Genomic DNA, 22609 nt, shown 5'->3' with positions numbered 1-22609 from the left:
GGATGAGTGGTGAAGGTTTTAAATACGTGTTGGCTGGAGGCTGAGCAGGAACTGGCCAACATTTACTGCTTCCTTTTCCAGTGTCCTCAGCTGCTGCTTTGCAGTCTCTGGCTCCTCTTCTTAGCATTGGGCCAGCAGTGTTGCAGAGCTGGACCAGCCATGCTGTTTGGGGCTCATTGTCCTAGCATCTAAAGGCCGACCAAATATGAACAGACATTTAAAAGTTTTGCAGGAAAATACAGTCCTGGACACTGTTAAGACTTCAGTTCACCTGCATATTCTCTGTGGACAAATTATTGGAGTTTTGAGTCAAGTTGGATCCAATCAAACATCAGGGGCTAAGTTTAAAATTATTGCAAGAGCACTTTACAAAGAAGATGCCCATATTTCCATGAACAGTTGAATTATGGGTCTGCACTGGCCCACAAAATCATGCAGAGTGTTCATAGATGGGACAACTTCTTTTGTCACCAATGCATGTGGCTTAAGAACATCTCTTCATATACATGTCTTAAAAAGCATAAGGACCGAAAAATGTAATCTGATTGTTGTCCACTGAGAAGTCATTAAGGGAGCTGTGGGAAAGGGCTGCCAATGGGAAAGGACAGTTCATTCTTTGTGCCCATCTGGGCTTTAAATATTCTAATAGGCTGTGAAATGCAGTGGAAATGTCTCAAACATGGCTACATCTCTACTAAGAAGCCAAATGGCAAAAGGCAACTCGTTTCACGGGAGACACCAAACAACCCTGAAAAACATTTTCTGTCATTTTAGGTCAAGACTAGGTTCAAACTTGCAGTGCAGGGGTGACAACTCGGCCTCTCATTATTTCCACCTGCAGCATCCAATCTGTTGCAGCTTTAAAAATATAAAAGCATGATTGGGAGTTATATGACAGTATGAAATTTCAAGGCAACTACACTAAGTCAGAGTAATAAGACTGTGCATCCCATAAATTTAATAAATGATGAGCTTATTATCAGATACCCCCATACCTTAAATGAGCAACTCCATCCGGTGCGTGGGAATAGAGTACAGTAAGAGAAAAAAAAAACCACAAATAAATGCTAAAAGGTAACAAATAATAAGGTTTGCTTACTGTTGGTCTTTCTAACTCCAACAGCAGAAGCAATTAAAGTGCATCATCAATCAGGTCTTTTTTTTTCTGTGATAGGGTTGTTCTCCAGTGTTTTTAACAGCTTGCAAATTCCTATGACTATAATCAGCCTGATCCCACTGTGCTCCCTGTCAGATACCACAATGGCTATAATCTGGCACCTGCTTGGTACAAAGCTTGGAAGTGAGGCTGGGTGCCCACAGAATAAAAATTAAGCGTGTTCACTGCAGAGGGGGAGGATCAGAGGGAATTTAGGAACACTGGTGACAGCCTTTTTTCTTCTCTCTCAGCAAGGGAGTCCTGACTACGACAGGTCCAAAAATGCTGCTATTGTTCTGCCTTAAGCCTCCCTCTTCCAGATGCAGAATTTCACTTCCAGAAACAGCCAGTGTGGGGATGTGTTCCCAATAAAATCAGCTACCTCCATCTGTCTCTTCTGGACTATCCAGCTTGCCCCATTGTCAGACTGTTCAGAAAGCAACAAACATTTTCTTGCCTTGACCAGTTTGCAAATCCTCTTCCTCATGCCTGACTTACATAGATACATCGCCTCGAAAAGCGTTGGGTTTAGATAACCTAAGCTTTCTCATAGACTCATAGAATGGGTTGGGTTGGAAGGGACCTTGAAGATCACCTAGTTCCAACCCTCCTGCCATGGGCAGGGACTCCATCCTTCCAAATTCACTGGTTTTCCTCAGTGGATCCGGCGACCTGGAACTGCCTCAAGCAGATTTTTCTGTCGACAAATTGCCCCAGATCCTGATCATTCTCCCCTGTAAACTACTGTAGTGTCTCTGACAGAGATATCTCTGCAACATGGTAGAAATCTTTCAGCAGTTTAGTAAAGTACAGGGATCTGTATTACAACTTCATTGAGAAAGCATTTTCTCATGGTCTTTGAAATTCTCCACTGGCACTGGAAACTGTTAAATAGCAATCTAAGTCGCTGTCTAGTTAAACATAAACAGAGCTATGAATTGGATTCTCTCCTAACACAACGTACAAACTTTGATTCATGAAAACTGAGATGAAAAGAAAGCAAAGGGATTTATAACACTAAACAATCTGCACATTTCCTCAAGTGCTGTTATTGCCACTTTGCAAGACATAGAGACAGCGAACAGCTTGGCTGCTCCTGTCCAGCTGGGAAGAGCCTAATGTGCTGTGGGCTCCCTTGCAAAGAGATAATAATAATGATAAGGACCGACAGCTTCACAGCCAGAGATGCAATGAGAAGCCAGGAGTGACTGGCTTCCAACGGTGGACATGGATCACCTCCCTTTTAACAGAGCCCGGAGTTGTCAGGGTCTAAAAAAAGTGGAACAGCCCAGATGGGTTGCATCAAACTAAAAAAAGGAAGAAAAATGGCTTTTATCTGTAGGTCAGATCCCACATTTGCCCTTGCTGCGGGACACTTGGTGTGTGAAGTGCCTCTGCCCTGCATTTCACCCTCCTGAACCGGAGACGGTAGCTCGGGCCGGAGTAAAGGTTTTCTGCGAGCAGAGAAACCGGCGCTGGCAGGTCCAAAAGCAGAGGACCCCCGAACCAGGGGGGGCGGGCAGGTCTGTAACAGCACAGCCAACACATCTGCATCTTAGAAACACCTTTTGGCTAAGGTGGGATTCCTCTCACCTGAGCTTAGCTGCCAAAAAAATGAGGTGTATAGTCCATGTTAGTAGGCTGGGTTCCTTTAATAGTCAATGAAGAGAAGGGCTCGTATTCTTCCCAGATCCCATCCAACACCATCCTGAGGGATATATGGATGGGTATAAGTACAGCTGTGCAGGTTACAGGGGCAAGTCCATTCTACCTGAGTTTCTCAACACCAGGACATGAAATTATCATTGGTCACAGTGAGAAAAGAAATGAAGACCGCGTCTGCTCAAAGCTACCTGGGCATGAATAGCAATGTACAGAAACCTCAGTGCTGCCGATTTCAATATTGTGATTGATAACGGGAAAAATTCGTACAATTAAAAAGGATATTATTATGACAAAGCTTTATAAGATACAGACAGGTGCAGTGAACAGTGAACTAACATTGAATTGAGAGTAAATCCACAGGAAAATCTGGAAACTACTGAAAGCCTGTCTGCGGTCATGATTCGAAGCAGTTCGCCCATTTCTTTCCGGGAAAACATTTCTGTCACGCTAATAAATGTCATATTTTCTGATGGTATCCTTTCTTTTACTCCCAAAATGACAGCTGAAGAAAATTACAGTGAAACAGTATCAAAGGTTGTTCAGCTTGAATCGAATGCTATCTAGCAGGCAGCGGAATAAATACCAAAGGCGGCAGCAGCATCGTTTAAGCTAGGCTGAACAAAGCATAGAAGTATGCGCCCCTGTGTTTGTTGGGGTTGGGGAAGGGGGATCCTTTCCAGCTCTGCCTCCCTCAGCGTGACCCGCAGCCTGCAGCCGCGGTTCCTCAGTGTAGGGAAAGACAGCGGCTCCAAGGAGAGCCGGGAAATCCCGTATGGGTTATGCCTGGATCTCCAGCACCCCGCAGAGGCGCGCGGGTCTGGGAAGGGAGATGCCGGGACCCGCTCTGCTGCGGCTCAGTAGATGATTCCTTCTGGTTCCAGCAGCAAGTACTTCTTCATGGAGGGGGGGATGGAGAGCAAGGGGACTCCTCGGTGGCACCTTTCTGACAGTATCGCCCGAATAGCACATCTGCATAAATGCATGAGCGACCGTGGTGAGTTGCTGCACACAGTGAACAAAGAGTCATAGAAATCCTGGTGCCGCTGTAAAAACAAACAAAAAAAAAACACAACAGAAGCATGTTTTAGGGCTATAAGGCTGTTTTCCTTCCCTCCCTTTCCCCTGCCCGCATGCAGGTAAAAAGTGGAGACATCCATCCTGTCCCTGGGAGGCACATCAAGCACCAGGGACTTGGTTTAGGCAAACGCCTGTAGAAAATTCTTATGCTTGCCTCCGATATTTAGTGTGAAGTTAAAGACCATGATGAAATCTTTAGGCTTGGGATGTCTTATATCCATCAATTTAAGGTGAGGGTTCTTCTGTGGTGTGAGCCCTGGTCTGAAGAGGGGCTGCAGTCAGCTCAGGGTCAACGCACGTGGGCGAGTTAATCCCCTAAACCCCATCGCGGGGCAGCGTAACGCCCACGTTACCCATCAGCTTACAAGTGATGTTGAAATAAAAGAAGCAAACGGTAAATATGTGCGCCTACGTGTGGCTTGGCCTTACTTTATAATCTTGCTACTTGACAGATCTGGTTACACATATTTTCAGATACACTTTATGTATGGGAAAGTACGGATTTGTGTCAACAAAGAATTTTCTTCAATCTCATGTCAAATTCAGCAAATAGCTTTGACAACAAAAATTAAAATCTCAATAAAGAAATGGGGCAATTGTGGACTTTTCCAAATAAGGATGTTTCAGTATTTCAGATTAAATATTTTGTTTGAAGAGAAATTATTATTTATTATTATTATTATTATTGTTGGGTTTGTTGTTGTTCTTGTTAAGGTGAAAAATGACCTTTAACTTTTAATTTTGTGTTCACCCAGACTGATTTCTTTTAATATTTTCTGAACAAATCTGACCCCCAAAAAATCTCACGGTTCCTCAGGCTATATAACTCTGCATTATCATACAGATGGAGTTACCTAAATATCACCAATAATGTATAGCAGAGATTGGTGCACTTAACTTCAGCACTGATTTGAACATTTTGAAAAAGCCCAGTATTAATAAAAAACTAGGTTTAAACAGGAATATTGAGACTATGAAGATTTCTGAATTAAAGGGATAATTATGTCAAAGCATGTAGTTTGTCCCACAGTTTTGCCTTTTGACAACATCTTTTATGCTTTGATCTCTTATTTTTTCATTTAAATTCTCCCTTATATTTGCAGCTAACCAGTCCTGCTCACAGAAACCAACCCATGCAACAGGACCTAAAGATACATAGTCATACCCGTACTTTTAAAACACTTGCTGACTTAAAAAAAATATAAATATACATCTTAAAAAAAATATAAATATACATATTGACAGATCTGAAGAAACACCAATCACAGCCAGAATCTTTGCACTTGCTGAGCGCAGGGACAGCTGAGCTCCTGCAGCACCCCTGACAGGGGGATGCTCCAAAGGACAATGTTGCAATGAAAATTTTTCAAAAACGTGATTTTTGTCAGTGGGTGATGTGTTTTTGTCAAGTGCAAATAATGAGCTTGGATTTTATTCAGTTACAACTCATTAAGAGCTTACCTCGAAGACGTCGTCAGGTATGGCTGCTTTCCACTTCGATGTTGATTTGATGTGTTCGTAGGTATTGACGACAACCTCCACAGCTCTGGGGTGGGAATGACAGGCTTGTAGCACCTGCAGGTGGGATGCACAGAGACCGTGAGCACCACCAAGAAGCTGGGGCTAGCCTGGATGCTTGCCACGGGGCAACGGCATGCTGAGATGGACACAGCCAAAGAATTATGGGAGGATAAAGTTGGAGCTGCAAAAACACAAGCCACGTCTACACTGCTCAGGGCAACCTGCAGCGAGAAGCCCCAGGCTAGCCATCAGTGGAGCTGCATACACCCCAGTTTAACACCGTACAGAAATGCTGGCTTAGATTTCCAGATGGGGGTAGCTGATGGGTGTAGCTTTATCACCTGAACCTGGAGATAACTTGTTCCTAACTAGGTTGAGTGACTCAACGCCAGGCAAAGCCGTGCACAAACGCCTTGCTCTAGGTCACGTGGCATAGGAACAGAAAAAATCCCATCCGATGAGTCAAAAATGCATTGTTGCAGGAAAATTTAAAGGAAGACTGGGAGATAACACAACTCAGAAGTAAAAATTCCAAGCCACTCAAGGCCCCTGAAACAACTGCTCTGCCCAATAACTTTAGCTCAGTAGGAAAAAAAATGAAGTCTACTGTCACTCACACGCATGGAATAACACTTGCCACTCACACTGTATGATGCACAATTTTGTCCCACACAGTATCCAGGTTGTCACAAACAGAACTGTAGAACATCCCTCCGGCATAAATATCATCCCACACATTTTACAGATGGCAAATGATGGTTTGGAAGGGACACCCGCTCCACGCAACAGGAGAAAGGCGGAGGCAGGAAGAGGAGACCCCGGACCTGGCTCTCAAACATGCTGTAGGAGACTAAGTGTTGTTCTGTGACAGACAGGGCCAGCTCATCCTGGGCTCAAGAGGGTGCAGCCAAAAGTTTGGCATTTTGTTCGAAGGCTTCTGGTTGCTTGGCTAGTTAATTCTTTACATATACAGTGGAGGTGCTGCAAAATATTGCTCAGGGCACTGGATGAGAGAGAATGAGTCCTGATTACAGCAAGCTTATTTAGTTGCCTGGTATAAGAAGTCTGTCAGCTACTTCTGTCAGTGCCTTGGGCTTTGCAGACATTTAGAAATTCTTTGGGAGGGACCCTGCAATTATTTTTCTTTTCTTTTTTTTAATCAACTATGAGCCCAGGCCCAGCATTTCTCCTTAATTTCTCACATATTCTGGGGATAAGTCACAGCTTTACTGAGATCCATTTCACTTTGAATAGATACGAATAGGTTTTTAAAGGCCAGAAGTGACAAACTGAACCAACTGATCTGTTCTCCAGTCTTTGATAGAGGCCATGAAATATGCATTTCGTATAACCCAGATAAGCCTGTATAGAGCCAGATTTGAAAAAGGCATGTAGGTTCTCTAAAACAAGAAAGTGAATCAGCTCTGAAAAATTAGGCGTGAACCAGCATTTACAGTTTAGGGTTTCAGGTTGGTTAAGAAGAAAAATGGGATCTGTATCTGGCTTCTGGCATTAGCAACTGTAATTTCACTTCAGTTAAATGGCACCGCTCTCACAACAGGTTGTCTCAGAAGGTTTGGGACATTCTGTGCCCACAGTTTACAAGACTATAGCAAATCCAGATACCACCAAACCCTGAAGTTTGGATCTCTCATCCCATTCCTGTTCAAGTCACCACCTCTCCCCAGACCCCTACTGTACAAAGCCATCCTTAACCTTGTGGAACTGCAGAGGATATATCCTCACTGCTCCGTGATTCAGTAGCAGCTGGTAGCAGATGTCAGGCTGGGCAGCTGGCCGCACAGGTGTCACTTTTATGATATACTGTAGGGGTGCGCAGCCATTGACATCCATGATGTTTACTTCTGCTCCTGCCTCCAGCAGCATATGCAGCAGGACGTGATCGCAGTTCCAGGCAGCTTTGTGGAGCGGTGATTTGAAATCCTCATCACGAGCGTTCACTTCAGCTTTATAGTCTAAGAGCATCCGACAGATGAGGTGGTGATCCGGGCTGTATATCTGATCCTTATAGTGAAGGGCCCAATAGGCTGCACAGGCCAGAGGGGTCTCCATGGAGGCATTGAGAGCATCAACGTGCGCTCCTTGTTCCACGTAAAAGGCCACGAGCTCCGGGATACCCAAACGCGCAACAGTGTGCAAAGGAGTCTCCTCATCTTGGTTGTTTGTTTTTATGTTCACATTTGCTCCTGCCAAAGAAAGATGATGGGAAAAAATGAAGGCAACAAACTCCTGGTGCAGCCATCTCTCTGCTTGAGCCCTCCTACCCAAGGAGAAGGTGAGGGTGGGCAACTGGCTTGAAAGATGCATGTGGAAATGCAAATAGCTAGGGTCGTGGATTCTGCATTTGTTAAGCCTCCGGGAAACCCATAGAAACTTCAGGTTCTTGGATCCAGCGTCGGATGCCATAGCTTGGCCCCAAGCTGACAGAAGGCCTTGTCTGAACACTCGATTTTGCAGCAGCGTGCACGTCCAAATCACTGTGTAAAATGCTTTTTCCTATAAATTAAGACCTGAAGGGAAAAGGAGAGCTTTACTCCCACTCCAGAGAATAGCTCTGCTCAGATCTATACCCTGGGAACGCTTCCTGCAGCACCTCGTTAACTGTGAGTCTGGAAGAAAGGACATTTTATGGTAGATCCATAGATGATATATATAAAACCAAACTAAACCAAAACAAAACAAAACAACACCATAGCCAAAGTCCCCAGCTGAGGGTCTGGATCCTGTTTTTAAGCTGTTAAGGGGACGGCTACGACTGCTGTAGTTGTACCGAGCGGCTGCGGCCGCTGAAGCAACAGCACCATCTACTGAGCAGCGAAGCGGGGCGGCGGCGGGGGGGTTCCGGGCTTCCCCTTCCCTTCCCTTCCCTTCCCTTCCCTTCCCTTCCCTTCCCTTCCCTTCCCTTCCCTTCCCTTCCCTTCCCTTCCCTTCCCTTCCCTTCCCTTCCCTTCCCTTCCCTTCCCTTCCCTTCCCTTCCCTTCCCTTCCCTTCCCTTCCCTTCCCTTCCCTTCCCTTCCCTTCCCTTCCCTTCCCTTCCCTTCCCTTCCCTTCCCTTCCCTTCCCTTCCCTTCCCTTCCCTTCCCTTCCCTTCCCTTCCCTTCCCTTCCCTTCCCTTCCCTTCCCTTCCCTTCCCTTCCCTTCCCCACCTGCTGGCTGCCTTCCTGCTTTCCAGTTCTAAGGGAATGTGAAGGACTGTAGGAATACCCAGCAATGCTCATGAGGGAAGAGGGAAGGTTGGCAAGAGCCCAGAACCCCGAGCAAAGCAGAACCCTCCAACTGCAGTGGGACCAGCAGGCTGGAGGGGCAAGGGGCTTCTTCCAGAGATGGAGGTTGCCAATGCCAGTGACCACAAGGGCTTCTTGAACCTGGGACCTTGGCAACCTGTTGATAAAGTAGTCATGCAAAAGCCAGTGCACGATGTGTGGCCACCCCTCTTCTCTCTGGATTCACAAAAGCCCTTACGTGGCCAAATTTACGCCAAGACTGAGGTGTGAGGACTGGGAGGGAGGAAGAGGAGTCTGAAATTACCTATGGGCTGGAAAACCACAGTGCTAGTGCTGTTAAGCCATGTTAAGTGTTAGTCATGTCAGATGTCTGTGAAGAGCATCAGCAATCTAAGTTTGGAGGTGGTAAACGAACATGGGATCCGTTTTGCTTGGCTGGCGAGTTGCCCAAACCAGAAGCGGTTAAACTGCATTTACCTGAATTGACCCAGCGTGACACTGCAGAGTGGAGGTGGCAGGGTGGGAGACGCATCCTGGAAACTTTGGTGCAGGGACATTAACCAAAACCCTGGTTTTGGCTGTTGGGTGGTGCTGCTATGTGTACATGTATACCTGCCGTGTTTTGCTCAGACCTTTCCCATTTCGTTTGGAGTCTTGACGTTCAGTTCGTATGGAGATTTGAGTTTACTGAGTGCTTTGGGATGAAGGGTGGCTTCTAGAGAGTATTATTATTCTGTTGCTGATGGGTGGGTGGAGAAAGCCTACAGAATACATCTTTTCATTTGCATTCATCCTATGCAACATTTTATAAGACTACATTTGACTTTTAAGCTTTTCCATGGTAGCAAATTCAACTCCTGCTGTCAGGACTGTTTGCTTTGGGCAGGATACAACTGGCAGCATTTATTTCATTTGTTTTCCTTTCAACTAAACAAAATAATATGTATCTTTCCAGCAGAAGAAAAGCAATGTGGTTATTCGTTCGGGACTGCAGATTGCCTTGCCCACAAAACATACTTGGGCTCTGCATCTCAAGAAAAGCCTTCAATAACAACACGTGTAGCAAAAAAAACCCAAACCCAAAGTGTTTGTATTTGCCATGGCACAGTGCGATAAATAGGAAAATCTGTCTGTTTGCAACTGTTAAGACTTGAACTGCCTGACTTTGCTGTATCTTTTATGTCTGTCTTTTCTTGTGCCCTGAATCAGCATTCATGTGTTAAGGAAATAGTATGCGACACCAATAGATTTATCCAGGAATTACACCTATTCATACCTTCATTTATTGCATATGACCAGCAGCATAATGTGTGTTACTTTGGAAAAAAAAAATCATATATAAGAGCCTTTTTCCCCCAATCCCTACATAGATGCAGGAGTTTGGCTGCTGACAAATGAATCGTAGAATCATAGAATGGTTTAGGTTCGAAGGAACCTTGAAGATCATCGAGTTCCAACCCCCCTGCCATGGGCAGGGACACCTCCCACTAGACCAGGTTGCTCAGAGCCCCATCCAGCCTGGCCTTGAACACCTCCAGGGATGAGGCATCCACAGCTTCTCTGGGCAGCCTGTGCCAGTGCCTCACCACCCTCAGAGTGAAAAATTTCTTCTTAATATCCAATCTAAATCTACCTTCTTCCAGTTTGAAGCCATTCCCCTCTGTCCTGTCACTACATGCCCTAGTAAAAAGTCCTTCCCCAGCTCTCCTGTGGGCCCCCTTTAGGTACTGGAAGGCCGCAATAAGATCTCGCCAGAGCCTTCTCTTCTCCAGGCTGAGAGAACAGATGAAGAGATGGTATGAAAAACTACATCCAGTTTTTCAAGGCAAGGTCTTAAAAAACAAGTGGTTGGAAGAATTTTATGAGGTCAAGAAAATTTGAACAAGAAAGAAGAGGGGCATACTCTTATGTGAAAACATCTCAATAGTAAACTTAGATGAAGATAGAAAAAAACAATAGAGAAATAGAAACTCCCTAACTCAGAGGAGCTCTTCTGCAGAAGGACTGACTGGGCAGCAGGCTGGAGGCACTGAAACAGGAAACAATCCTGGAGTAAGGACCAGTGGCCAGGGAGAGGGAAGGACAGAGGGGGTGAAGAATCAGAACAGGAAAAACTCTATCTGATCAGAGAGATGGAGAAAAGATGTCTGAGATGAAGACATGGGTCAGCTGATGGAAGGGATAAATACACATGTGCTTTGACAAATTGCCTCCTAAGAGAAACCTCAGACCACGCCCACTATCTCTAGGGATGCCATGAGAGGCCCTCCAGAGCTTTACCTTACCTCTCCAAACCAGCTGCTGGGCACAAGGCATGGAGGTTCGTGTTGTGCAGAAGTGCAAGGGCGCCTGCCCACTCATTGAAAAGCAGTTCAGCTTAGCTCCGTGGTTGCAGAGGATCTTGAGACACTCGACATTTGCCGTTTCACAAGCTATGTGGATTGCAGCTTTTCCGTTGGGCCGGCAGTTGATTGTAGCTTTGTGATTGAGCAGGACCGAAAGACTCTCCAGATGTCCATACATAACAGCCAGATGAAGTCCAGTTGCCCAGGATATTTTTAATTTGTAGCTAGGCAGCCAGTACCCTGCACAGAGTGAACACATGTTACCATCCTTGGCAAAGACTTTTCTTTGGACTAGCCACATACCAAGAATAATTGAGGGGAGAGGAAGGGTTAGAGTTTTGTTTAAATTCACTGTGATTTCACCAGCTACAGCTTAGTTAGTGCACATGAAGTTCTCTCAAGCATAACTTCATTTTCATTAAGCGCTTTTACTATGTGTGCTGAATATCCTGCCTTTTAGAGAGATAATTCCCATGTAGATGTACTCTGATGAAAGCGCTTGTTTTTCTTGTGACCTGTGTAGACTAAAGAAAAAATAAAATGCTTAGAGCATTTGAAATGCCACCAGCTAAAAAATATGGGGGATATGGGATCTTCAGCCTGCCAGTAGCTGGACAAATGTGGCATTGGAATAAGAAGACAGCATTTACTTAGGCCACTGACTCAACTGATAGCTCACCCTGGGAGAGGGCAGGATCTTGCATGTCAGGAGCTGGATTCAGACCTCCAGTGATGCCTTGCACATAGATGACCCTGGCAATGTGGCTGCAGCTGTGTGACAGACCTCCTGCCAACTACTGAGGAGCAGGGAGGGAGGAGTTTGGATGCCGTTGTAAATTAGGTTGAAGAGCCAAACAGAAGCAGTGACACTTAGGCATGAAATTTGGCTCCAAAATGTTTGGATTTTTCTCTGAAAATTTCACAATGATTTTTTTTTTTTTTTTTACTTACAAACAGGTGTAAGACCAAATACCACTTAAATATTTGTTCCCAAAATAGGACTACATGCTTAATGACTGCACAGAGACAGTTTCAGAAGTGATTACTATAATCATTTGCTTAAAAAAAGTAAAGCAGAACAATGTAGAAGGGCAAGAGAAGTCTAAAACTTCTTTTCTTTTTTTTTTTTTTTTTTTTTTTACATACAGCAGCTGCATCTTAGCTAGAATGCCTATAAAATTGTCTGGATTTGATTTATCTGTTTCTCCTTGGATGAATGCCTAGTTGAATACTGTTATTAAGTAAAAGACAGAAAAAATACTAAAGAGGTATGAGATCAAATCAATTCAGACCTTCATCTTTGAATCTCTAGTTGTGTGTAGTTTTTCAACCTTAATGTCATATAGATACAATTTTTACAGTATTCATGTGTGTTGTGTTAGACAGAAAGGAGATGGAGAGGAAGGAAAGAGGTAGATAGAAACAAAGTGCTGATGGTGGGGAGAAATTGGGATTAAAAAGTTCTTCTTGCCTCCTAGTTAAATTGCAAGTACATTCTGAGGTAGATGCCAGGAATGCAGTTCTTGTGTGCATCTGAAAAATGCTAGATTTCTATTGAAAGGTTGCAGATATAAAAGGGACGGTCATGAGAGCAGCTGCACCTCCTGCTCTGGCATGGCTGCAGTGACTTGTTCCTGACCAATACGAGCATTTATTACTACCAGCATGTGAGATGTCAGGGGTGAGAAAACATCTACAGACCGTGGCATCCGCTTTAGGATTAAATTTTGGGGACTACCAAACCCATTCCTCAAGGAACCCACGCTGCGAAGGCCAACAGCAGGCAGCCCTGAGGCACCCACGTGCCCAAGCGGGGTGACAGGCTCCTCTGCAGCCGCCCAACCCTCTCAACCCGTTGACTATCCACGTTACGCTGGCAACTCTGGTAAGACGACGTTTTCATCATATGCCCCTGAAACAGGCACAAAGTCACAAAGTAGGTGGGCTATATCCCAGAGTCCATGCATACAGCAGAGCAAGTTTCTTAAATCAGGTCCCCACCTGAATACAGATGCAGCGTTCCCCCTTCTTACCAGTGAGCTGTGGAGCACTGCTGGCTTATCCAGCACAGAGCTGGGCCTCACTTTTATGGCCAGATGTGAGCCGTATATGATACATAACAGCAGGAAAGTCATCCTTAAAGCCAAGTTATCACTTTATGTAGCCACAATTTCCCCGCCTGAGGCCACCGTTTATTTCCTTTGCCTGTGCTGCTGCAGGTCAGCTGGCCTCAGATGTCCGGAGGGAGTATCTCCCATGTCCTCTGCCCAAACCCATGGATATCTCTGATCCCAGAGTGACAGGGGCTGGGCACTGATTAGGAAGCAGACGTGGGCTCCATGGGAGGCCTCGTTCAGCTTGCCTGCTTCTTTGGGTGAAAACATGGAAAAGCCATGTCACGTGCAAGGTCAGCGTCCTCGGGATCTCTCAGCCCCTTTGGAAGAGAGGAAGCAAAGCCACTGTGCCACCCATGGCATCTCCTTTCCGCTTCATCGCTTAGGTCTATGGCAAAGCTCAGGCTGTCTGAATGGTGGGATGGTGGAAATTATTTTTCCTCCCCTCTCCCTCCTCAAGGAAATCCCCATCCCATATCACAGTTATCTCGGATTCAGAATAAAAGTAAAATTTGCACAAGAGTTGATAGAGTGCCTCCTGCCTTTCAGACAAAGTGAATACACTGCCGTGATTGAGGCCATAGGGTATATTTACCTCTCTATTTGTTGGAGAAGGGAGAGACTTCTCCAAAAGAGACAGGTTAATGCGTGCAGTCAGATGATCTGCAATTAAAAATGTATGCATTAATTCTGTAGTCTCAAACCACAACCAGAATGCAACTCAGCCTGCTGAGGACAGGTAAAAAGGTATTTTAAGATACATTAATCACTGTGTGGGTTAATTCAGACACTGTCTGAAGTACATCAGGACTGCATCATCCTCACCCTAATGAAATCAAAAGAACAGGAGCCAAACATTAAATCAGAGGTAAACTCAGAAAAGGAGAAGAGGTGGGATGTTGTCCCTTCTTTATGCCACAGAAAAAAAGGGCATTTGCTGTGCTGCTGGGACCAGAGGTGTTTATCTCCACTTATGATTAACTTCTGGCAAAGCCTGGTCATTACTGTTCTGTAGATACACACACAGAGTCTGTTAGCAAGTAGGTAATGAAGTATGTTGATTTTAGCAGAGAGCAAACTTGTTTTATTGCTTTAAGCTGTAAGTTTTTGGAACCTCAATCAGTGTCTGGCTAAGCACTGGTTTGGGTTTTCTACACTCCAAAATAGATGTCTTTTCTGCTTGTGTTTTTCCAGATGATTTTTTTGTTTTGATAAACTGACACATCCTCACTTTATGTCAGTTTGAAAGATAAATCTCTTACCATCCAGCAACATCCAAGGTCTGCAGTTATTTCCTTAGCTCTCCTGAGCTAGGGAGAGTTCGCTGTACTACTACTGTCAATTGAAAATTGGAGAGATTAAAAATTTTATGTTTCTAAATGGTCTGTATATGTGACTGGGTACATGCAAGACGTATACACCACACTTAGGCTCCACGTGTCTATTCTGGGCTTTGTACCCGACTTCTCTGCAAGCAAATGGAAAAGGACTCCTCTTTTTGGACTCCCCTGAAGCTGCAGCAGCTGCCTCAGCAGCAGGGAGGCTCAGGCTGGTCTCTGGCCTGCCCTCCACCAAGCCCGGAGGGCACAGCTGATAAGGTCCCCTCCTGCGGTGACTGTGGCCGTGTGAACCTACTGGGACATTACTGCCTATGAACCAGCTTATGCTGTAGCTTCAGAAGAGACAAAGGGCCACAGTTTCTTGAAAATCACTCAAACCCATCTACCTCCTGGCTGGTGAATGCTGCCACATTTACCTTGTTTGTAGGATGCCAGAATCAGGTTTTCATCTTCCACTTCAAACACCGTGTCCACGTCTATTTTCTTTTGGCTCAAGAGCTCCTCCAGTGTTTCAAAGTCATTGGACTTCAGGGCTTCGAGAAAAGCCTTTTTCACCAACTTCGCAGCTGCAGCTCGAGTCATTTTCCCTTCTGTATTATCTCCTTTTTTGTATGTCTCCTCCAGATCCATTTCCAAACGTTTGTGCTGTGAAGAGGGGTACACTGAGTTCCCTGTAGCACAGTTGCATGCTGAAGTTCCTGAAGACCAGAAGGTAATTTTATCACTCGGTCATGCTGATCTGCTTGTTCTATTTATATGAGGAGCATTTCAGGCATCGAAATGCCACTCTTAGATATCACCACGCTCTTTTTACGAAAGCAAGGACAGACACACCAACAATAACACCAAAATAAGAGTTATCGCTGTGGGCTTTATACACATTAAGCTTCATTAACCACATGGTTACCCTCTGCTCCTGCTATACACTTACATTAAAAGCCACTAGTCCCCGGTGTCACTTCTCAGCTGGAGAAAGAAACACATTTCCTTTCATCATTACCATTGCTGGTTTATTGACTGCAATGGGATGTGATGATCTGCCTCCAGATGCCTTTTAACTACTTCGTTTCAGAAAAAAAAATAAAAATCCCCAAGGCACTCCTTCTATGGGAGGTAGCTCATTCTTCCCTAGGACAGCATTTGGCATGTTGGTGCTGCCTTCATTCCTCCAGCCATCAGGCAGGCCTCCACAAGGGCCTCCCACCACGCAGGGCTCACAGACACCCTGATCTGTAAAGCCCCAAGGGATCCTGGTGTTGCTTTAGTTCGGTCTCCTGGATAGTACCCTGAGCACCAGGATTTCCCGAGTTTGCTCAGGGGCACAAGCAGTGCTCCTCGCGAGGAGAAATGGTGGGATGAGGGGGGCTGCAGAGCTGTACAGCCACGTTGTGGGGTGGGGGGTCTCACACACCACAGTGGGGCTTACATGTGAATTAACTCAGGTGCGAGCACAAAAGGCTGCGTGGGTCCATGGGCTCTTCTTCTTCCCCTGCCCACCCTCCATCTAAATTCAAACCTTCTCCCTCACAACCCCATCACCCACTGAACACTTCCTCCTCCCTCCCTTTTCCTTCTCTCTTTGCCGGTCCTGTCCCTGTGTTGACAGCAGTCTGCGACGACGGAAACCCCCACACGGCTAGCCTGAGCCGCTGCCATGCATCACGTAGAAGTGGTTCACACCTGCACCCACTTGGGCTGATGGATGAAAGCATAGCAAGAAAGAGACTATGCCCCCTCAAATTAAATCACCGAGCAAGCAGACGCCACCACAACCATTAAGATGAAATTTTCATGTTTATCCTTCCTGGGAGTTTGGCTGCCAAGTGGGCTGATGGGGAAATGCAAGGCAGGCGATTCTGGAAGTTGGAGCAGCCTCTTGCGTTCATAGGGTTTCCAGGGGCCAGGCTCCCCAGGCAGCCAGTCCCATGAGGGCCTGCAGAACCCCCACCCATGGGATTACTCACCAGCTCCTAGAGAGAGCTGGTGCTCAACAAAGATGTTACAGGACAACAGTTCATGGAGAACTGTGAAATTTGTGAGTTCCTGCTACCTACGTACTTTTGGATGAAGAATACTTTATAAAAACTACTTCCCCGAAGTATTGCACTTTGTAATAGACACGGTGGGAAGGAAAACAGCTTGCCCTGGTGATACAGGTCCCAGGCAGCTCATCTGGCTCTTTCTAGGCTTACTTAAGAGAAGAGTCAGCATCAGGCTCTCCATACCTTTACATTCTCTCCTGCACAACTGCCTCCCTCTTACTTTGTTACTGTCAGTAGTGGATGACTCAAATTCATGCTTTAAAAAAAGTGTTAAGCTTGCCTGGCATGAACAAAGAGACAAGATGTGAACTCCAGATCTTACAGGCTTCTTGTTACCTGCCCCTTTTTTTTTTTTTTTTAAGTCGCTATATTCCTGAAAAGTTGTGGATGCACAAAGCACTGCTGCATCGCTGCAATCACCTGTTCACCTCAGCTACACTTTTCGATTTGAAATGGATGAGCTTTACATCTATCATCTTTCATAAATAGTATTAGATGACATGAGAACATTCAATCTAGCTGTATACTGAAAGGATTGTGCCAGCACATCTCCATGCTGGTCTGCTGCCTGAAGGTTGAGATGCACAAGCACGTTGCTGTAACAGATTACTGCACGTCTGCTAATCCATCATTCTTGCTCTTGGTTGACAAGCAAGGTGAAGTAATTTGTGATGGCTTGGCCCACAGTGAAGGAGAAAGCTGATTAAGATTACCTTATATCCATCATAGTCCAAGAGGATGTACAGGGACAGCATCTCAGACCAGGTGATGCACTACAACTTGCTCACCTTCAGCAATTTGTGTGGCCCTGTTTTGGCTCTCACAGAAATTTTTCTTAACATTAATGAGCTTAAAAGAGAGAAAGGAAACAATTATAGATACCTATAGCCTTTGTTGTTAGGGTTTTCCTGTAAGCTGCATTTGGATCTAATCTTGAAAAACCCACTCATATGAGCGTACTGGTGGTTTCAGGACAACTACATACAAGAAAGAGGTAACAGTTTTATGTTTTACATTGACAATCACAAAAAAGTTAGATGGACTTTTTAAAGCATGACATAAGAATTTTTATTAATTTGCCTGAAGTATAGTCAAAAATAAATTTAAGAATCCATAAATACTGTAACTCACTGGTGGGGCAAAGGGACCAGTTTTTACATAGTAAAAATTTTACTATGTATCTAAATTTTTGCTGTCCATGTAATTTCCCACAGACTTCTCCCCCACCGTACCACAAGGTGGCAGTTTGATTTTGAAAGTCAAAACTGCTATCATCCGAGCCCCAAGGCTGCCAAATATGCTGAACATCTCACTGTGAAACAATAGCTCATCACTTGTTTAATATAAATAACAGTACTAATATTTACGATGTTTACAGCTTAGATTTGAGGCCACTGGGATGGGCACTGTGCACTCACACACTGTAGCCACTAAGAAAACCTGGTTTCCGCATTTAGCGTCAATTGTCTAAATTACCCAGCTAATGCAAAGGCACATTTTTACCAGGGAGACAACTCCAGCCCCCAAGCTTTCCTTCTGCTCCACACAGTGCCGCACAACACGCTCCTATTCACAGGACAAGCCGCAGGCACACAAGCGGGCTGGATCTGCCCCTCATAAGTGGTCACAGCAGGTCAGGAGAACCAGGTGTGAAGGGGCACAGTGAGCAAGAGAAGAACAGAAAACGCTCTTGAGGGGCACGCTGCTTTCCACGTCAGGTGATGGGACTGCCGTCACCGGCTTCAGATGGGCTGCTGAGGACCCTCTCTCCATCTGGGTTGTCACAGGCTTGTTCCAAAGCCCACTGAAGCCAAGGAAAGTATTTCCACCGATTTCAGTGGGCCGCGTCCTTTATTGTGTTGGGCACCAAGGAGCAGAGCCGAGCCAGAGAAAGCTGCCTGGAGGTCAGCTCAGGAACACCATCGGGGTGGTGTTATGAGAAGGAAGATCGGCAACACAGGAGCGTGTATGAATATCGGAGTTGTGACTGCTCATGGAAGACAAAGACAGCCTTAAGGAGAAAATGAGAAACGATGTACTGGCAGGCTGTGCAGAGCGTGTCTCCTGAGGCACCAGGGCCCCTCCATTGGCACTTGCTGGTGCAGAGCAATAATCTATTGGCAGCTACATAACTCCCAGCGGTGCCGGGAACAGCTCGAGCGGAGTTCTGGAGGTGAAAACCGACATCCCGAACTCTTCGGCTGGGGCAGGCAGAAAGCCAGGACAAGGAGAAATGCTCCAAAAGAATGGTGGTGATGCAAGCGGAGCAGTGGAGGAGTTGTTCCCAGCTGCAATACAGAAATGCCGGGTGGCTGCCCGCCAGCTCCCTGCCCGCCAGCCTGTTCCGCAGCAACCCTGGTCCCAGGGCAGCGCCGGTGGGGACGGGGATGGAGAGCAGTAATAGATGCAGGGTCACCCACCTGCAGCTTTAGCGGGGTGGTTCCAAGTGTTCTCCCCCAAACTTATGGAGGGGACCTTGAAACATTGCCGGCAAGCTCCAGCTCTGAGCCTCGCAGCAGAGGATGGGCACGCTTGGCGAGCGAGGTTTCAGCTCTGCCCTGACTTTGGCTCAGCGGGGCGCTGGCTAAAGCGGGTTGCTTAAGCAGTGGTAACGCAGCCCCCGCGAGAAGCAGCCTGCCCTGCTCTGAACCTTTACACATTAAGGGGGGAAACGTACCGAACATCAGGTCTGTGGGCCTGAGGCAAAAAAAAATCCAAACAGATCCTAGAGTTAATCCCACGCTTTCATCTCTTCTGAACAACGCACGCTTGTAAAAATACTGTTGCAGTTGTGATCACAGTCCCCTTGCTTTGCTGTGGCTCTTACAGCGTCTGCAGCATCAGGCCAAGTGTGCCACGCTGCTGCCCACCCTGCGGGCAGTATTGCCCTGCGTATCCCTTGTGTTGCCAAGTATCTCTCTTGTCTCTTCTTGACAGCTCTCAGTTCCCAAGCCGGATTAAGCACAGCCCTCTTACTCATTCGTATCACGCATCCTTCTGCTAATATTAATATTGAATTTTTTTCACCGCTGTACATCTTCCCGCCTGCTTTAGCCATTGCTATATTTTATCTGATTTTCTTCTTCCAGGGTGCTGGCTCTGGGTGTGAAGATTACATAAATCTTCCCCATACTTCTTGCTTTATTTCTTAGTTTAAAAAAAAAAAAAAAAAAAAAAAGCTCTTTAGCTGTGCCAGGTGCAAAGTATTTTCTCCAGGTGCTCAGCTGCAAATCATCTTTTAGAAAAAGTCCTCTCTGTGAATTCCCTGTGACTGGTTAACCAAAACCTTCTTAGTGCCAGTAGTTTGGAATCCTCCTCTTGTTCTTTGTAGTATTATTCAATTTTTGTGCTCATTTGCTAGGGATGGGGGAGAAAAACAGTCCCAGGCCCTCAAAGGCATTTAGACGTAAAAATCCCAATCCCTGGAAGCCAAATTCCTAGCAGCTGGGAACCCGTGTGTCTTTGAGAGTTGGGGCCTTCTGGTTTTGTTTTCAGTAAAGCAAGTATAATTCAGAAATACAGATCAAGTGAGGTGCTTAAGCTTTAAGGGACACGCATATTACGAAACTAAAGGCTGATGCCAACAATCCTGAATTTTGTTCTCATGGAACTTCGTGTCTGAACACTTCATGGAAAAAGCTTAGCCCATCCTTCCACTGGTTTTCTTTTGGCTTTTATGCCTGCTATTCCCATCTCCAGCCCCAAGGATCTGTTTCCTTCGTTCCTACACATTATTCCAACTCCTGCTATCTGTATTTATTAGGACAACCAGAAGCTCAGTGTTGGATGTTAGGGTATTCGCAGTTGAATTTAAGACGATTTAAAATGAAGAAGAATCTCTCAAAAATTGCTACTGAGATAATACAATTTTTACCTTGTCGTCCTATAAAATGCACTTATTCTGCAAAACAGTTGAAACAAATACTGTATTTACCGAGACACAACACTTGTAGATCCTCTTTGATTTGAAGGGAATGACTGTTGTAGACAGGGATGCGTGTACACAGGCAGAAATTAAAATCAGGTGGACAGTATTTTCAAGAAATAGAAAAAAACAAATCTTGCCTATCTATGCTTAGTAGAAAATTCTTCTCATATTTTTAGCAGCTTGATGTCACAGTATCTGACAGTATTTAAAACAGTAGGATTTTGCGACCAAGCTTGAAATGTGAACCTCTTCCACTTCTTTCTTCCTGATGAAGTGAGGAATGGACTGTGGGTTTAAATGAAGCTCGTGGAAAGCAGTTCTTTAAAGACAAGTGTTCCTTCACAGCAGTGAGACAAAAATAATTCATCGCCCATAGAAAGGGCCCCGCAGGAGACTGTGTCTGTCCTACCATCTCTCCTGCCCGGCTGCCCGCTGCTTGGCCGAGCTCCCTGGCAGGGCTGGCCGCGGCTGAACTCCGACAGTGCTTGGCCGAAGATGAGACGTTCTCATCAGGCTCTTCCCAGCAACTCTCGCCTCGCCTGCCGGAGTGAAATTTGTGGAGAGCTCCGGTGGTGTATGTTCCTATATATTGAACTGTTTCCTATATGTTAAATATGCATCAAATAAAGCGATGGGGGTTTTGGGACAGGCAAACAGCAAAGCATGAAAGGATCTCCAGTTTTGCAGCTACCTCTAAAATGCCATTTTTTGGATCAAAATACCGACGTACGAAGGAATATGAACGCATTCAGCGGGAGCTGTGCCGGTATTCTTTGAACAGCCATCAAGCAGTCTAGGAATAGGACTATTCCTGCTCTGAAGGACTAAATTTGAAGGGACGCCAAAATAATGCATGTGGGAAAACTCTGCCAAAAAGGTGGAACGTGCGGAGAGGGAAGATGAGACGCTGTGAAACGAGCAGCGCATCACAAACAAGGCTGGACGCAGTGGTGAGGCAGACGGGGACAGCGCAGGTCTGCGGTGGCTCCACAGTCGTCCTGGTCCAGTACGGTTGTGCCAGCGCTTTTGATGTATATTTTCAATCTCCGCTGCTGCCTGTGTTTCCCACCCTTTCCTCAGCAACCAGTCAGTGATGCGCAGTGGTTTGTACGTTACGTTTCTAAGCAACATAAGCTGTTAAGCTTGCTCCTTCCGCGTATTGCCATCTACCTTCCCTGAACACGACAGACCAAGTCCTTAGGTGCAGAAGTGACAGTATAGTTATGTTAGTCTAAATCAGAATGCGCGTATTAGATGCTGGCTTCATTGGTACAGCACTGGATAAATCTTGCAGGAATTTCAGCTGCAAGGAATTCCAGCTCCTATTGATAGACATCCAAAATTTGTGTGAATGATCCAAGGCTGGCTCAGCCTCGACGCCTTTGGGAGGGGTGCAGAGCAAAGGCAGTGAGAAGTGAATCGCCTCCCTCAGAGCAGAGGCTGTATGAACAAACTCTTGCATCACGGGATGGGATAGTACTCAATACGTTGATTCACCAGCCCGAGTGCACCAGCATAAAAGTCAAGAAAACAAAAGCAAATATTTCTCATTTAGGCTTACAGGTGTCTTGATTTATACCAGTTATTAAAAGACTCCCTGAGGAAAGAAAATAACTGATGTTAGCATTTACCTCCTGAGCCTCTGAATGACTGAACCAGTAATAGGGTAAAAACATCAACATCTTATAGCTATTTATATTTTGATTCTCTATGTATCGGTGTTTCTAATGTTATATAGAATACTTATTGTGAAATTATATTCACTTTAATGAGGTCTGAGTTCATTTACTAGATCTGTATAGAAAAATGTGCTTGCAGTATTAAAAGCATTTTATTTCCATTTAAAAATCTGTTGCCATAGTGACCAATCACAACTTTCTCGGTAGCTTTGTCTAGGAATTGGATGTAAGCTTTATTTTTGCTTTGTTTTATTTTTTCTCCTACATTTTCTGGGCCAAGTCCTCATTTAACTCATTTTTATTCTTTTTATAGTCTGTCCTTTTCCAACCATATTCTCAATTAAGTCAGGAAGAGGTCTGACTGAGTTTAAAATAAAGATTATGACTTGGGCTCTTCCTTTTAAATAATTACGTAAGAAGCAAGAAAACACAATTCTGCACACTGTGGGTTTTCTTTATCATCAACGGATCACGCAGACCTGATATAAGAAGGAGTC

The 22609-nt window shown here is 45.3% G+C and overlaps 1 protein-coding gene across 1 annotated transcript; it reads right to left on the bottom strand.

Annotated features, from left to right (window-relative positions):
- Positions 1–951: 951 nt before the first annotated feature.
- ASB4 (ankyrin repeat and SOCS box containing 4) lies at positions 952–15148 on the bottom strand. Its single transcript, XM_082499301.1, has 5 exons — positions 14880–15148; positions 10950–11249; positions 7136–7626; positions 5360–5473; positions 952–3864 (listed from the first exon to the last, which is right to left on the bottom strand). Exons 1-5 carry the CDS (start codon positions 15091–15093, stop codon positions 3676–3678), a joined length of 1308 nt encoding a protein of 435 aa, XP_082355427.1. The 5' UTR covers positions 15094–15148; the 3' UTR covers positions 952–3675.
- Positions 15149–22609: the final 7461 nt, after the last annotated feature.

Source organism: Vanellus vanellus (assembly GCF_965231255.1).
Source record: "Vanellus vanellus genome assembly, chromosome: 2".
Classification (NCBI taxonomy): Eukaryota; Metazoa; Chordata; class Aves; order Charadriiformes; family Charadriidae; genus Vanellus; species Vanellus vanellus.
Note: the sequence above shows the minus strand (reverse complement) of the source record. Positions and strands in the feature narration are given on the sequence as shown.